The 18,083-nt window shown below is 42.6% G+C and overlaps 1 protein-coding gene across 1 annotated transcript; it reads right to left on the bottom strand.

Annotated features, from left to right (window-relative positions):
- Positions 1–158: 158 nt before the first annotated feature.
- fam107b (family with sequence similarity 107 member B) lies at positions 159–17,773 on the bottom strand. Its single transcript, XM_070907301.1, has 4 exons — positions 17,576–17,773; positions 4,835–5,006; positions 1,901–2,057; positions 159–1,725 (listed from the first exon to the last, which is right to left on the bottom strand). Exons 2-4 carry the CDS (start codon positions 4,960–4,962, stop codon positions 1,606–1,608), a joined length of 405 nt encoding a protein of 134 aa, XP_070763402.1. The 5' UTR covers positions 4,963–5,006; positions 17,576–17,773; the 3' UTR covers positions 159–1,605.
- Positions 17,774–18,083: the final 310 nt, after the last annotated feature.

Here is an 18,083-nt window from a genome sequence, read left to right as displayed (position 1 = left end):
GACTAAATAAACAGAGCTTATCACAGTGATAAGCTCTGTTTATTTGATAGGCCTGCTGTTATTTTTGCATCATGCTCCATTCAGAAAATAAAGACTGCTATTTGTTAGATAACAAATCCACAGACTCCAGCAGCACACAAAATAAAGAAAAATAAATGGAACGTGTTAAAATTAAGTTTATTTAAAAGAACATTCTGGAGAAGGACACAGGGTCATGTTGTTATAAATATGCTTCTTCCCAGGAGAATGATAGCTATCATCTCTTGGAAGCCCACAAACCAGAATTTCAGACCCTTAATTTCATTGTGTGTGATATTTAAATAACCCACTAAATGTGCACTTGAACATCCAAAGTTATCACAGTTTCTCACGTTGAGGAACTATTTAGGAATTTGTATATGGTAATGGTTACAAGTTTAATTGTTTTGCAGATGGCCACTTAATCAATTAAGATTGACTGATTTCAATAATTAATTAATTTCAATATATGTCTGCACATCTATGACTCCATTGTAAATCAAAATAATGAAGTGATTAAGTTCCAGGACGCTTATCAGAGTTGTTTCAGGAGCTATGCAGATATCCCAAGACCTACCAATCAATTATATCTTTACGACAGGTGGCTTCCACTTTCTGCCAAGTCCTTTGTTCATGAAAGCACACAAAGACTGATAAGACAGGGATCCAGGCTTATTCTTATTGACCAACCTAACAAAAACTTAAATTATTTATTAAGTAACACTTTTATTCATACAAAACAACAGAATATATAAAGAAAAGGTCACTCATGCCTGGGAGTTCTACTATTGCTCAAAATTGCATTAGCTGAGGAAGTGGCATGTTTGGAATTAAAAAAAAATAATAATAAAGCAAACTCGAGTGTTTCACACAACCATACACTCCCTTTGTCCTGTTCTGGCTTCATAAACTATGCTGTAAAACAAACTAAAATACACAACGACTAAAAGTGTCCTCCCCTACACCTGGGCTAAAAGCTACAAACATAAATAACAAAAGCACATTTGTTTGGCTTTTACATTACACAGCTTCAAGAGTCCATCCAGTGTCCACTTTTCCTTATTTGATTCTGAAGATGAGAACAAAAAAAAAACAAACAACAACGATAACAACATTGATAACAGTAAAGAGAAACGACCACTTGCTGTGGAGAGAGGAGTGAAAACAGAGGGGATGAAAACTCCTGTGTGAGTGTGTGTGTGTGTGTGTGTGTTTGGTTGTTTCTCCATCAGAGCTCACTGGAAGCTTGCTCGCCCTCGTTGAAAGGCGCGCTACATGTAACATGTCTGTATTAGGTCCCTCCTGCGGGGGGTGCTGTGTGCTGCTGGATGGGTGTGAGGAGCAGAGGTGAGTACTGGCAGTCCGTGGCAGGCAGACAGAGGGGGGTCTTTAGTCTGTAAAGTCTCTCTCCTCACTGCAGGAAGGAACAGCTAGGTTGGGAAAGCCAGGAAGTTCATCTCGGACCACGGTCAGGTCACCACCGTGCACCACAGACAACACGCTCTCTCTTTTGTACACGCACTCCTGACGTCTCCGTGCCCACAAACACGCGCACAATCAGCCAGACCCAGACACCCCTGCTGGTGTTTAGGTGGTTCGTTCCTCCCCATCGGTCTCCTGCTTGGTCCTGCGCAGGTTGCTCTTCATCTTCACAAACTCGGGGGTGTTCTCCTGTTCCTCATCGATTTTCTGTTGCTCCAGCTCCAGCTGCAAGAACACAGACATTGGCAAATTCAGATTCAACTAATTATAAAAGGTGATAATCTGTTGATAGCAACATCTTTAAACTGCATTTCATCTTTATTTTCATCAGATACAGTAACAAAATGCCTCCATTGAAGTGCTTAAAGAACACTTAATATTCATTCTTTCAATCATTTACCTGCTCTAGTTTCTGTTGTCGTTTCATGAGCTCTATCTCTAGGTCGCTCCTCTTCTTGTGGGCCTCCTGCTCCTCCTTCTGAGCCTTGAGGACTTGTTCCCTCTTTCTCTTCTCCAGAACCTTCTGGAGCTCAGGTTTGTTCTGAGGAGCCAGCCCCCTGTGTAGAAGCAATCAGTGAAAACAGCATGTTAGTAAAATAAAGCTTAATGAACAACCTTCGACAACCCATGTTAACGACACTACAGAGCCCCACTCAGAGGGAGATTAGCATTCACATTCATGTGTAACAGATGATGGCCATGACCTCATTCTAGTTTGACACGCAGATCTGTAGTAGATGTTCTGGATTAAACATGTCAGTCTTTTTTCAGGAAAAGTTTTGATTTTGAGCCAATCACAGATTGTTCCACATTTATCAATCTGCGTATATGATGGTTGCCAGCATTGGAGCTGACTTTGGAAACGAGGGTTGAAACCATGGGCCCTTTTTCCTTTTCTTTACTCTTCGAAGTACCAAAAACAATCCCACTATAAAACCCCATATCTTAAACTATCTAACATATTTCTCACAAGGAGGCTGTTTTGGGGTGATTAGTCACTGGGAAACCAGAGGGACTGTTACACAACTGCCTGGGTTTGTGTAGCAAGATTCAAAACGAGGAAAGGGATATCTTAGTAAAGTGTGAGCGTGTCTTGCGACCAAGAGCAAAAATACCAAATGTTATGTAATGCTCCAAACTCCTCCAAATTTCGAGAGAGAAGGGTGGGGGCTGAGGATGAGGCTCGGGGTAGGGGTATGTAAGACAGAGGGGAACAGAAATGGGCTGGAGTCAGCTGAGAAAGGCAAAAGCCAATAAACGGCGAAGGATTAGGGAAGCACAATAAAGTGCCACACAAAAAAAGGACAGCAGAGGCTATCCTTTGGTCAAAAATCCAATAAATTCAATAATTAATTTAACCCTAATAATTAAAAACCATATTATCCAGATTACTGTCCTCGTGGTTACTGATTTTCCTTTCACCATGAAAGCCTGACTCTGCACAGGCTGCGTTGGTTCTTCAAAGAAAACACCGCGTGCCTACCTGCAACAAATATGCCTTAATTAAATGCCTTATTAAATCCTGAAGATTACATAACCGAGCCCACAATGGTTCAAGAAGGAGTGGGGGTTAATTTACAACAAGACACTGCTTTATGTAAAGTCACTGCAGCGCGGTTAAATGCTGCGTTTTTCCTGACAGTGAGGGTCTTATGAACGCACTTAACGGGCTGAAGCAGAGCAGAGGGTAAAAGCTGTGATCGGGTCAGGCTGTTTTTGAGCACCTCGCACAGACAGGAAGGAGGGTCAAGGTCACTGAAAGCAATAAGACAGGCTATAAAGATGCTTACTCAACTCTCCCTTCACTGTGGGCAGTGTTTTCATAATCACTGACCCCTCCTTGTCCACAACCCCTCCCATGAATGGACACCCTCTAGCAGACTAGGAAGAATGTGAATTCTAAATCCCACACATCAATACCTCCATCTGCTCAAATGCTTCACCAGCCTTGGTGCCTGAATTTCTGAAATTCCTCTGTATATGTGTGTGCATGTGTGTACGTGTGTGTAGGAAAGGTCACCACAGCTAAGGTAGCAAAGGCAGAGAAAGGCCCGCAGCTAGAGACTGTTTTGTAATCTTGATTACATAACACGTTCTTTTTTCCTATTCATGCAGGCATCCATCCATCCATGCATCCATCCACCCCTCCCCACTCTCATCAGCATGACTAATCCACTACGCAGGCAAGCTTTCTATACTTTCAGTACATGATAGCGAGCCCAATCAAAACATGTTCATCCCCCCAAAAGCCTGCTAGACTTATCTCACATACTCCTACTGGTACTCCGGGACATTCTCCGTCTAGACGACTAGAAACAATATTCTGCATCATTTGGAACGGATTAATAGTTTTCTCCTAATATTTTTTTTATTAAATTCTTCCACGGTCTCCTTATCCTGCTCCCCCTGGCCTCTTTCCCCATCATCCATTAATGCCTTGCCTCCATCACTACAAAAGCACCTCACTCTTCGACCCGTTTAAGACAGAGCATCGCTGCTGTGATGTAACAGCTGTCAACAGCATGTGTTTACGTAGCTATTTATAGCACGGGCACAAAGCTGCAGGCACCGTTTGGTGAGAGAAAATACAAACATTTAGTGTCACAAGCGTGATCATAGGCCCCAGCGTGCACGTGTATTCACACTGAGGCATGGATGCTCACACACAGGCTGCACTTGAGGTTTTATATAATAGCTCCTATGAAAGTTGTATATCCTGAGCTTTACATAATACTGCTGCTGGTGGTTGGAGGGACCAGTGAAATCAACTCTAGTGACATGCTGCAGAAGCATCAGTACAGTCTACATGGATACCACCAGACCAATTATAAGAAAGTAGCAGGGTTGCTGTATTAACTCATCCTCCATTAGTAGAGGTTTAACTAAATTAGACTGGATCTGGACACTGTGCTGTTTTTCCCTGTCTGATCTGTTCTATACAGGGGCAAACCTGATAGTGTTGCCATAAACAAACGAGGAGAGGATGATGATCCAGAAGCTGTTGGACAGCCACAGAGATTTACCACCTAATAAATGAATAAACAATTATCTGTCCAATTGTGTGCTGCATGTGAAGAAATATCACTAGCCGCTTTATTATTGTCGCAATCATAGACCTGGAATTGAGCCATCTTTGTTGAACACTGATCTGGTTTTGTTTATGTGCCATAGACCACCATAGAACTTCGGGTTGCTAATTGTAAAATAAGACTCTCTTCCTTGAAAGTATACCTGGGAATTACCATGAGTGTTTACCAGAAAACACACAAGAAAGACGATAAATAAGAGTCAAAGGGAGGAAGGATATTGACGGTATATTTTTCTGTCTCCTGACCTCTTCTGGTTCATGAGCAGCTCTCGGTGCAGGTCCTGGTGGTTACGGGAGGTCTTGACTGGGTTGATCAGCTTCTTGGGTTTGATGAGCTCATCACAGTCCCCCTCCAGATAGTCTGGCTCCGCCATGACACTCCTCCCCGGTGACAGCGATAGACCAGGGTCACACGGATCTAAATAGACAGAAACAAAACGAAAATGTTCATGTTGACCTTCATGTTACAATCATTATGACAAGAGTTCGGATGCAGCAGTGCATTGGTGAGAGAAATCTTCAAATCTGTGTTGCAAACATTTGTCAGGGACCTATTATTATTTTACCTATTAGAACCCTGATATGAGCATCTGCCAATCCTCTGGGACAAGCTCAGAGTTTTTGAATAGTCTCAGCGCTGAGTCCCACCATCACTACGATGGTGGGACTCAGCGCTGAAATTACATAATTGTTCCACACCGAGTGAAGAGGAACATTTCATACTCCTGTCAGAAACCATATGTGAAGTAATGAAGAGGTGAATCAGCATCACATCATCATCATCTTTCACATAAATATTTCAGAAGTTGCTAATACATTAGCTAATACATTAGCAACCCAAAGATTCAATCCATTGTGTCCCATGACCTCAAAAATCAAAGTTATTCCCATTCATGGCCTGCAAATGTTGCTGTCACACTACCTTTGGCCATTTTACTGAATTAGTTAAAAACCAAAGACATTCTGTATTTCACAAGTATTGTACTGTATACAAAGTATTTTCTTTCCATTTATAGGAATTAAACCAGCTCATATATGCAAATCTACTGTCTCCTGACCAAAGGGCAACCTATCAGGTCATTATAAAGCTGAGGATAATAACTGAGATACAGCAAGTTTGACCAATGCCTCATGTTAATCACAGGATACTTACAATACTACCACAGTAAATAACTTTTAATGGCAGCTAAGTGCCACTGTTCCCCAGTCTGCTTTGCTCAATGAAAATATCCCCACTTGCATCCGACTGACATCTCACATGCTCCATTCAAAATAATGCACACTTCAACAGAAACAAATGTATGATCTAACCAACTGAAATGAGAACAGAATAACATTTGACTAAATGATCTGCTTGTTCCCCTTTAAAACACACATGCAAGACTAAACAGCCGAGTACTTCACTCTTTTAATCAGCTGTTACAAAAATGCACAAAATTCAATCTTGGCTTAACTCACCCTGCAGATGAGGAAAGACGGGGTATCTGAACATTGTTGCCATCTCTGCTATTTTGAGTCGGATTGTATTTTCCAAGACAAGCTATTAAAACTCGCTGTCCTGTTTGTCAGTATGTTGCGGAGCCTCACACAGGAGAGGTGCTTTGTCTTGCACAGCTGTCTGCGACTGAGCTGGTTGGAGTTCAAAGTCTGTTTTATAGCTACGCTCTCTCACACACACAGTCTCTCTCCTTCTCTCTGCACCCTCCCTCACCTACTCCCTCCCACTCACTTTCTATGTACATCTCTTGGCGAAGAACAGTTTATCACAAAATATTTCCCTGAAGAAACGGATTCATCACTGATTAATGAATATTCTCACTTGTTTATGTAACTTCATGGTATTTTTATCTTGGCGGTAAAATAGTCCCAAAACATGTTTTAAAATAGCAGTAAATTGGAATAAAAGTACACTACAAAATTAGAGTCTATTTACTTTAATATTAGATAACAAAGTCACGTGCATTTCTTCTCCCACAGCCTGAGGAATGACTCACATTTATAAACAACCATGTTCTCAAATGCCTGTGAGTGAGTCTCTTCTGTCTGCGACTGATAAGGATTTATAAAGGCTGAGAACATGGAGTGATGTTTTGGAACATGAGCGGAGAAATCACATTCACCAGTTGTACCAAAGATGCATTACACCGCACGTGCCAGACACAAAGGTGGGGAGTGTGTTCTCAGAATCAAAACATACACGCAGAGGTTGGTGTAATGAGTTGAAGGCACCACTAGAGGTCGATATTCTTGCATCCCCCAAACTAAACCATGTCAGTTACATAACAAAGAAGCCTAAGATAAACATGGTTTGTGGCTGCACACTGGCAGAACAAAGAGGCAGAAATGCCACATAATAAAACACGCTTGATGTATATAGTGGAATATGTTGACAAATGAACATGCTTTTCCAGTTGGTTGTGAGTAGTCATAGTGGTGGGTAATCCCTTCTAATCTCAGATTAGTAACCTTTTAAAAATTGTGTTCACCAACTCGTGTTGCCATCACAAATCTTAAAATCTATGTACACATTTATAAAATCATCATCTTCAACAACAAGTAACATGTTCAGGGTCAAGTTTGGAAAATAAATTATTCATTCATTCAAGTATTTTTATTTACATACTACATCACTGCCTATAATGTTGTTTGTGTCACAGCCAGAACACGGTGATAGTGTTTGTGCGTGTGAGATGGCAGAGGTGGGCAGAGCAGCTTTTGGCTGCAATCAGGGGCTGCGTGTGAGCACACTTGTGCTGTGTACATCAAAGGAGGTGTCTGTTAATGCCGGTAGCAGGGGGTGGAGGAATTTACAGACTGGCAGTGTTGTCAAAGTGTCCGTTAGTTTAACACATCTGCTCCTACTTCCTCTGTGCCCCGGGGGAGAGGGGAAGTGACATAGGGAGTTCAAAAGGAACCTGCAACCTCAAATTGGAGCCCTGCTTAAATTCTGCCTTATCACTGGTGGTTTTGCATGTTATACTTAATGTTGCTTCTGGTTTCACTTAAAAGTTATATAGATTATAGATAACATGTTTCTGTCAGTTAGAGTACAACACCTAATGAGTACAGTAGATAACCAGGTTAACATGCTCCAGTGTCGGTGAGATAAAGACCTGTATTTAATTAATGCACAGTTGTGCCTCAAGATCTGTCCTTCTACTACTGTCTTACTATGTGTGGGTTTCAGACCAGCCACTTCAACACATACAGTAGATTGTACGTGTTGGTATTTGTAACTACAACAAAACATGAGCATGTCAGTGTGGGGATAACTGTACAGTTTTCGGGACACACACACACACACACACACACACACACACACACACACACACACACACACACACACACACACACACACACACACACACACACACACACACACACACACACACACACACACACACACACACACACACACACACACACACACACACACACACACACACACACACACACACACACACACACACACACACACACACACACACACAGATAATGAGCATCCAAAAGACCTGAATCTACGAGATGTCCCAGAGAAAGGGAGCAGCATTCAGAGCATCCAAAATGTCCAAGCATTCAGGGATAAAATGAGAAGAAAGTTGGTGAAAACAATGGAAAAGACAGGAGAGAAAAACTGGGTCAGAGTAGCGACTAGGATAGGAGAAAAGGGAGTTGGCCGAAGGCAGCTTTCCTCTGTTTACTTCACTCTCTCTCCCTGTCATCCTCATGACCTGTGTATGATATCATATACCGTGAAATGTCACATTTTTGAATCCGCTGCAGGAAATATCCCATCAATCATGCAAGACAAATACCAAAAGAAAGATAAAAGTAGCACAGAAAGTTAAATCCATGTAGAGGCTGAAACTATACTATAAACTATACGTGTATGTTTTCTACAATATATCACTCATACCAGGCTCACACACAGACTTTTCTTTTCACTGCATAAATGGGAAAAGAAAACCTGTTTGGCAGCATTTGTAGTTTAAAAAAGGAAGTAATTGAATGAATGTGTTTGATAAGCATGTTTGCACTAGCGACTGTGTGTATGAAAGTGTACCCCACAGTGGCAGGTTGCATTAGAGCTGATAGAATGACTTATCTCAGAAGGATAGAGTGCCTGCCCCGTGCCAAGTGATTGCATCATTGTGGCCAGCTCTGCTATATGAGCTGACACACACAAAGGCTTGCATTCATAATATAGACTCATTTCTCAATTTCCCCTTCAACTGTCATCTTCTCTAAAGTTGCCATGGAGACCTGCCATCACCCACATTTCATTTAGTGGCACGACACGGCAGGAAAGACCTGCTGCCAACTTATACTGACACCTGAAGGCTTCAAATGGGCATAACTGAGGAGACTTTCTACAACCGAAATAAACTCCTCAAAAACAACCTTGAAGTGGCAATGGTAAATATTTTTAAAACAAAGGACTAAATGACTGTGTGTAATGTGAAAGGCGTCCCTCATAGTGATGAACCCACAGAGAATTATCGACAAGGTGCAAAACATAGCGGAGCAATTAGCAGCTAAAGAGCCAGCTATTTTTCTCTGAAACCAAAAACTGAGACCAAAAACAGAGCAAAAGGAGAGTGAATATTTGACTTGCAATCGCTATGTGGCAAGAAACACAACTCCAAACAAACGCTAATGTTGCTCTGTGTCTGCTTGATGTGTAAATAGTATGCTAACATATCAACTTAAAGGGTGATAATATGCTGTTGTTGGGTTCACAGCTTGTTTCCGGCGATAAAAAAACCCTGTTCCCCCTGTAGGTTCAGACTTCATACTTAGCTTGTACACAAATAAATATGTATATGTCCATTTATAATAAAAAATGTATGCATGATAAACACTCTTCCTTGTATAACCCAACAGAGAAGAGCACAGATGGGCAGAAAGACTAATGATGAGGGACGGGGAGGAGAACCTACATTGGCCATTATCAGTCCTTCTCTTTCGTATAACACTGCGAGCACTACAGGAGAGATAAACTGATTTTTACTGACATGAAATAGAAGGGAGAAAGAGGCCAATAACTTCATGTTGGGATCAGTGCCAAGATGGACAGACTGGGTGAAAAACATAGAAATGACATGGTTTAGCTGTCATGAGTCAAAAGTGGCCTTCTTCCTGCTGCAGCCTGGAGAGACTGAAAATGAAGGCAAGGAGAGCAGCTGGTGGCCTGCTTCACCATCTGACCCCCCTGTCCTCCTCAAGGATACAGGCACAAACAGAGCAGACCATCCAGAGCTCTGCACAGGGTGGGGTTGGGCCGTCAACCGTCATTGGTTGGAAACACATGGCTGACCGCACCCAGTGCATCATCAGCGAGCCAGGATTTGATTTCCACAGTGTAACGCACAAAAGGTACGCAGGGGTCAGGTTTACTAAAAAGGATTTGACCAGTATTTTAGCATCCGGTTTGATACATGCTGATCATGGAGACATCTCACATGAAAAAGCCATGATAAAAGTCAATTATTTTTTTTGCTCATTGGTGGTTCTTATTGGTTAATAAGAAGCTTAAAAAGAAATTCCATGAGAACGATTACTAAACAATATTTAAGTAACCCAAAAGAGCAACCCATGATTGTGGCCTTTGTATACTTTCTTGATATTAGCTGCAGTTTTGGAGAGGTAACACACCGAAAGAAGCTCAAGAAAAAAGGTATGAATTTCCCATATTCCGATTATAGATGCATACATACAGACTCACAGTATAATTTCATGAAAAGCTGAAGAAAAATATAACATTTTCCTGAAACTTAACCACCCGCTCTCTTGTTCAGATATCTCCCTCTTGTTCAATCTCCATTTATCTTTTTTTTTGTTTGTTGGCCAGATCCTGTCTATTCCACTCACAGATGGGAGGTCCACCCCTCAGGGGAAATTGCGTCATCAATACCCCTAAAGCAACCCCCACACCCCGTTCTTTCTGTCACACACACACACACGCACACACGCACACACACACACATACACGCACACACGCACACACGCACACACCCTTTCCCCTGTTACTGTGTGTTACAAGCCGGACAGATCCGAGTGTGCGTCTCCTAGACTTTCTGTTAATGAAGCGGCCATTCAGCCATAAATAGGGGAGGCCCTAATTAAAACACAGATAGACGAGCTCTTAACTGGCAGCTGTGGGGGGATGGGGGAGGGAGAGCAGGGGTGTGTGTGAGAGAGAGAAAGTGACAGAGAAAGTAAAGGAGAGGCAGAGAGTTGGGGGCCTAACAGTGACAATGAGCTCATTTCCCGGACAGGCTTCTTGTACGTACGTGCTCGTTTACAAGCCTCCCCCATGACGACACATAAATCATGCTGGGCGGCGCAGTGACGTACGTGAGTGCATGTTTCCAGAGTACAGAATCAAATGATAGAAACACACTTTTTCCGGTCATTTCCACCCGAAAAACACATTCAAAGTCAGTATCGACTAACAACAAAACAACACAGCCCACATACCCTCAGTATTTGTTTTCAGTTAAGTACTGTATGTGTAAGCAAAAGAACGTGTTAGTACAAATGACACTCGAGCTCCGCTTGGGAAAAACTGACATGCCAGCACATTCCAAAGAGAGAAGCAACCAATAAGATAAGACAAAACACGAACACCTTTCTGTCCGTACACAATGCAAACGCAAAGTTCAACTCTTGCTACTGCCATCGATAGTTTGCGTTTGGACTGAGTAATTAGCTCAAATTTATAGTTAATACCAGTCTACAGAGGATGATAGCGTGAATGGCAAATGAAGATGTGATCTTTATTCAAGTATATTTATTTCAAGTACACCTAACATTCATAGCATTTGGCTAAAGAGGACTGAATTATGATGATGATCTGAGGGAGAAACAAAGAAAGACGCAGAGTGAGAGGAAAAATGTTCCTCAAAAGTATGCTTGGGAGTTTGGGGGTTGAGATCTGTTTTGTATTTCCTGCCTCGGAGTGGGGGTCTGGAGCGGAGGAGAAGAGGACCTGGGGAATTCTGGGGCCTCATCATGCACTGACCTCCGAAAAAGCACCCACCCAGCTCCCACAATGTGAGGACGTCACGGGGGAGACGTGGGGGTATGGGAATTTACAATCAGGATTTTGGGGTTCATAAGCACAGCCCAGAGAGGATAATGTAAGACACAGTGCATCATGTGAGGAAGGCATGAGCTTTAGCCATGCAGTACTGTATGTGCTCATGTCTGTGGATGTTTAAAACTCTGATGTCATTAAGGGATGACTAGGCGGCTCTATAGACTGTCACGATGAAAAGTAAACACCCAAACTCATTACTTCTCCTGGCAGCCAGGAATAATAGTTCAAACAAAAACATTTGAATTACTGCGACTTGCCCTCTAACTTAGTTCTCATCTCTCTGGCTACCCACTGCTTACTGTAAAACCATCTTTTTATCTTTTTATAACCTTTTATAACTTTCTTTAGCAGGTCTGGACTGATAAATTATCCGGGCAGATATATCGATCGATATTAGCTTATTGCAGATAGATTGTGTGTGTGGCTATCTTTGATACTGTATGCTTTTGTTTAACTTTATGTTGACTGTATGCATTTGAGGGCCTTAAGCGCTTCAGGAATATTCAATAGCAGTTGAAGTTGAGGAAGTGAGAAGTGGACATTTAAACCATCCCATCACGTGCAGGCCTTTGTTGTACACCGGTTATTCTAATTTTGGACAACAAGCTGAAAGAGAGGAACCTTTACAACTCCATTTCTCATGTTGATGTTCTGCACACGTAAGTTCTTGTTCTCCATTTTAAAAAAAGGGAAGAGAAAAAGAAACAGTACATTCATCACATTGGCAATGATTGTATGTACAGTGTTAATATGATTCTGTGGGTCTGATCGGAATCCCAGTGTTGTGATCCTGGCTTGAAAATCTCTTGTGGCTGTAGTTCTTCAAATCTGTGTCTGTGTTAACTTTCCATCTCTCTTCGTGTCTTGCATCTCTTGGATAACCACAGTGGCTGCATTTGGTCTTGTCTGATTATTATGCGGGTTTGACTGCCTCCATAACCAACTTTTAGGAGTTGATAGCAATATGAGCAAGTATCCAGATATGTGTCAGTTTATTTGCCCCAGCGTGTTCGGATGAACCGGCTGTCTTTAAAATGACAAGAATAACGGATACCTTTTATTGTTAAGATGATGTTACTCAGATAAGCTCAAACTGATCATCCCTTTGAATTTAAACATGCCTGTATTGACAGTTTGTTTTCAGCACAGACTGAAGGTATTTCATGTGGTGGCTCGTTCACAGTCCTGTTGCCGCATGTTGTGAGCCCCGGGCTGAGGCAGATTACAGAATGAATGGGATGGATTGAAAAGGCACAGACACCACTTTGAGTCACGCTGTGGGAATGTGATGAACCTGCAAAGTGATTATTGCTTCGGGCACACAATGGCATATACATATAGGGACACACACACACACACACACACACACACACACACACACACACACACACACACACACACACACACACACACACACACACACACACACACACACACACACACACACACACACACACACACACACACACACACACACACACACACACACACACACACACACACACACACACACACACACACACACACACACACACACACACACACACACACACACACACACACACACACACACACACACACAGCCAGAGGCCTACATTAATACACTGACGTCTCTGAGTGACAGAAACACTTGGATGCACGTTATGTGCACTTTTCTTTAAAAAAGGTGCTTACTCGCACCCAATTCTGAACACATGTCCTGAATTGGTGAGGGGGTAAAGTTTGGGGTCACACCTGTCAGTCAAATACAAAAGGCTGGCCTATACTCTCTCACAGCTGACACTGACACATGGCCCTGTATGTATATGTATAGACCTGATAAGAACAGGTGGACTGAGACAGATGAGCAACACATGCACTGAATCCCGACTGTTTTGCTACACAGACACACCCAAGAGCACAAATTACAGACAGAGCACATGCGTGTTTCATGTGGCTCCTCCTCACTGAGATGTAAACATGTGCCCATATACTGCGCATTCCTCACACACATCGTCCTTGTAAATGCAGTTCCAATATCTGTCTCTTTAGTGGTGTAAAAGCCGTATAGTTAAAAAGCCACAGCCGTTCTGTCTGGCTCAGCAGTGTGAGGTGCCGCTCAGTCATAAAGGAAGAGCCTTTGTTATGGCTCTGCTGTCTGTTCCACTTCCAGATTCAAAGCTTTGTGCTTTACTGCTGTTTTTTCCTCATGGAGCAGAGTCACACCCCTCCTCACCGTCTATTGGCTTAGCCCAAGCAGGGAGCTCAATTCTCATTGGCTGGGGGGGCCCACCGGGGAGGATTTGGGAGGTTCTCCTTTGTTTACATGCTAGTAGAGAAAACCCCAATAACAACTGTTACCTTGGGCAACCAGACAATCTACAGTTAGCCAGACAGATAGACAGACAGACAGATACACACACAGGGGTGCGAGCTGATCGTGCACACACACGTTTAATGAGGTAACCAGGTGTCCAAGAACAGGCCAAATAAGGAGTCTTTGTTCTCTATGATTCTATGCTTTATGCTTGAAATGACACAAAATACACGGTATGTACATGCATATTTTTAGTTGGGACAGTAGGCAATCATGTGGTTTCATCGTCTGATGAAACTTTGCAAAGCCTGTACATACATTCTGAAAGGCTGTAACAGAAAGAAGTGGCTCTGTTCTTCCGTGGGTGTATGTTCCTGTTTGTGTTTGTAATAAGACAGGATCATATATCTTGATACTGACTTACAAAGAGCTTAATCCAATTCATGCAGCTCAGACTCCCAATCTCTCTATACTTCAACCTAACAAGCTGCAAGGAGGAAGGCATTTAGAGTCTGTGTGCGTGCGTGCGTGTGTGTCATCCTTTCTCCACGACTACGCAAAGTGGTCAGCGCAGTAATGGTGCTTTATTGTGATTGAAGCTCCAGCATAGCAGCAGGAAAATCAATGGGATTCTTTGAGAAGCTGAGTCTCTGTAGGCGTGTGTGTGTCTCTGTTTCAGTCTTTGGTACACATGTATATCTTATCTCTTTGATCAGTAAATCAACGTCAAGTCCTGAGCCTGCTTAAACAAAGTAAGTCAAGCCTCTGCATGTCTGACTTTCATATGAATAGGCCCCCACCATCCACCACACACACACATACACACACAAGAACACACTCCCCCCCACCATCCATCCCACACCAGCTCTCTATCAGGAAACCCAATACCTGAATCGTGACATCATAATCTAAAACCATGGCAACAACAACAGCACAACTACGGCACAGTGTAAACAGATCCTTTGTCCTGTTCAGGGATTCTGTGATTGCATCACTTGTGATTGCACAAGCGAGACTCATACAGGACTGTAGCACTGACCGAAATGTGTTTCTCGTCTTGGGTATCGGAAAAAAAAGTCAAATGCCAACAGTTAGCATCAGATGCTTTGTCGGGGGTTCATGGTTTCCTTTCAGAAACTTGTTTAGTATACTTACTTTTCTTACCTAATACTCTTTTTCTCTGAAGGTTTACATTTAATTTCATTAAAGTGTATTTATTATAAAGTTAGTGAAGGTGGTCTTTGTTTCAGGCGAGGTGGCCCACCCCCACTATACTTTTTGATTAGATATTTCCTGATTTAAGTCACAACCTTTGCAATTTGACAGTTTTAATCTGGTAAAGCTCTGATTTGGCTTGTATTGCTGTTTGTGTTAAGACAACTGCTCTATTTCAGACGTTCTGCTTGTTTTATTGAATGAAGAAAACATTATATTTTTCAAAGTAAAGTTTCCAAAAAAGTATTGTTCTGGCACTTTGTAAAATGTAAAACTTAAATATAAAAATAACCAGCCCTAGGCTCACAATGGAAAAGTGAACAAAACACTGCACAAGTCTCCCTGCAGGCTGGAACTGGACAGAGCTGAGATGTGTTTGCTAAAACCATGAGGACTCCAACTCAGTACAGAGGCCCTCTGAAACCTCACTCTTTGTTTACATGGCTTATTATAGGGGGAAAAGACTTAAACACATTTGCTACAAGGTAGCCTTTCACCACCAGTGAACAAAATGTCTGTGAAGAACTAGCAACAGAGCCTGATCATGACACACACACACACACACACACACACACACACACACACACACACACACACACACACACACACACACACACACACACACAGCGTGTCTCGTGCGGTGTGGTCTTAAGGATCAGTGTGTTCTGCTGAGTAATGAAGATTTTGTGCCCACAGACAGACCAGCAGGACTGTGGGAGATAATACTGTCAACACACATGTGGTTGCCAGTTACCCCTTCAGGACACACACCCATTCCTGACCCAAATACCTTGATTTACTTGAGGTCAGGTTGAGTCCTTCACATGGACTTTATAATGACACATCTGAAAAATGCACCAGAACCACTAATGGCCACATGGCAATATAGAATGGAAACTCATTTCATTCACATATTTAAATTCCTTTGAGTGCAGTAATAATGGAGCAGAAAGCATTCCAGTTGTAACACCCACCACACACACACACACACACACACAGTGACAGCATCAGCCCTTACGGGAAACAGAAGACAGCAAGGGAGACAGAGTAAGAGAAACAGGAGAGAGGAGGGAAGGAGGGGGGTTCAAAGATCAGAAAACAGATGTAAATCGTTTAGCAAACTCCTTTCCAAATGACTAACACATGTGCGAGAAACTTTCCCCTCCCTGCACACACAAGCACCCACACTTTTGAAAGCTCTGTACCTAGACAGTATAACATACTCATTCATACCACCTGCTTTTGTCACTTCTCCTCTCACTAGAACACATCTGATGATCCAGAGTTAAGTTACTTCTCATGTTAAAGCTGCTCAGTTGTATTTGCTAGACTGCTAATCACCTCCACCCAACAAACACTCAACCCTCTGGCTAGAGCCGGCCTGGAACCTGTTTGTTTAAGTTCTTGTTAAAGTTTGACAGCAACTCTCTGAGGCGTTTTAATTAACTATAAGACACTGTGAAAAAGAAACGCCATAAGTCTGAGACTTTCCTGTTGCCAAACCAAAAAACATAACACACACACACCTCTTCACGTGACAGTTGGTCTATATGTGCCTGATGACAGCGCAGGCCAGTGTGTCAGCTCTGACTGAAGCCATGTGCTTTGACACAGAAGGCAGTAGTGGTCATTGCTGTGCTATTACACACACATCTTACTCACACATGACAAATTCAGATACAGCTCATCCATCTTCTCATGCCGTTTGTCTCACACATGGGCCTAATTTCAAGAGATTACATCGACAAATGAGAAAAACACTGCAAAAAAACAAAAAACAGAGCAAGTCTTGTGTTGTGAAGCCTTCTGAGACAAATTTGGGATGGATGAATAATCTTGACTTAAAAACAAGACTGATTCTGTATTCTAGAAGATTTGTCTACATATACTGCCAACTTGAACTGTAACATCAGATGTGAGCATTACATGTCCCCATAACATCTTCCATGAATACCAGACACACAAGGAATCATCAACGCAGATTTGTTTTTCTTCTATTATTCTTCCAGAGCACAAAGTATCAACTGCCATGACTACTATCAGCGCCAAAGTAAATGTTAAAACTGTAGTCTGTACATGCTGTACCACCCCAACAACCTCAACGTGTTTGCTCTCCACTGTCCCGTCGGCTACAGTCATGCGCTGCAACAAAAGGAGACAATGAAACAAGAGTTTGTTATTTTGCAATCTCATTCTCTCTCTCTCTCTCCTCGGTGTTTTCTTTTCCTCCTTACTTTCCAGTTTTTAAACCCAAACCTGCCGCTTTTGCCGACGGGAGCAGACAGACAGTTACAACGTGCTGCTTTTGTTGGTGCGCTCGTGAAATAACCTCACAAAAAACGCACGAGCTCCAGACACACACATACACACCTACCTCAAAGTCGACCCCGACGCGACTTCTCCAACTCAAGTTCTTTAATATTTAGAATGACAAAGTGGTTCAGGCATCAGTGCGTCCTCGGATCACTTCTTCTTGGGCTTGAGGTGTGTCCGCGCGACTCTGCTTTTGTAAACTGTTCAATAGCTCTAGCGCACACACACACATACACACACACACACATAGACATGCACTCAGTCAGGACCCATAGAAAATGTAAATTTAAACTGGGTGGGAGGGGTGGAGTGACGTCACGCAGTGGCTCCTCCTCCTCCTCCTCCTCCTCCGTCTTCATCTGCTCACTGAAGTAGATGAGTGGGGACTCCTCGAGCGCAGGGCGGGGCGAGGATGCAGCTCGCGCGCACCCACAAACACACGCGCACACAAATGCACACTAGATTTGAAAATCTTGTCATGGGTATCCATCTCACTCACTGAAACTGTCAACGCCTATGATCAGCCAATGAAGTGACGAGATATCCTCTGCTTTATTTCTGTATTGTGT

This window comes from Enoplosus armatus, chromosome 6 (assembly GCF_043641665.1).
Source record: "Enoplosus armatus isolate fEnoArm2 chromosome 6, fEnoArm2.hap1, whole genome shotgun sequence".
Classification (NCBI taxonomy): Eukaryota; Metazoa; Chordata; class Actinopteri; order Centrarchiformes; family Enoplosidae; genus Enoplosus; species Enoplosus armatus.
This window is presented reverse-complemented; position numbering and strand designations above follow the sequence as displayed.

What these genes read in the sequence shown, in the direction of transcription:
- fam107b (XM_070907301.1), bottom strand. Translation starts at nt 4,962, where the DNA reads ATGGCGGAGCCAGACTATCTGGAGGGGGACTGTGATGAGCTCATCAAA. An exon ending in CTGCTCATGAACCAGAAGAG is followed by an intron (nt 2,058 to 4,834) that starts GTCAGGAGACAG and finishes GCTTCTACACAG; the next exon opens with GGGGCTGGCTCCTCAGAACA. An exon ending in GACAACAGAAACTAGAGCAG is followed by an intron (nt 1,726 to 1,900) that starts GTAAATGATTGA and finishes GTGTTCTTGCAG; the next exon opens with CTGGAGCTGGAGCAACAGAA.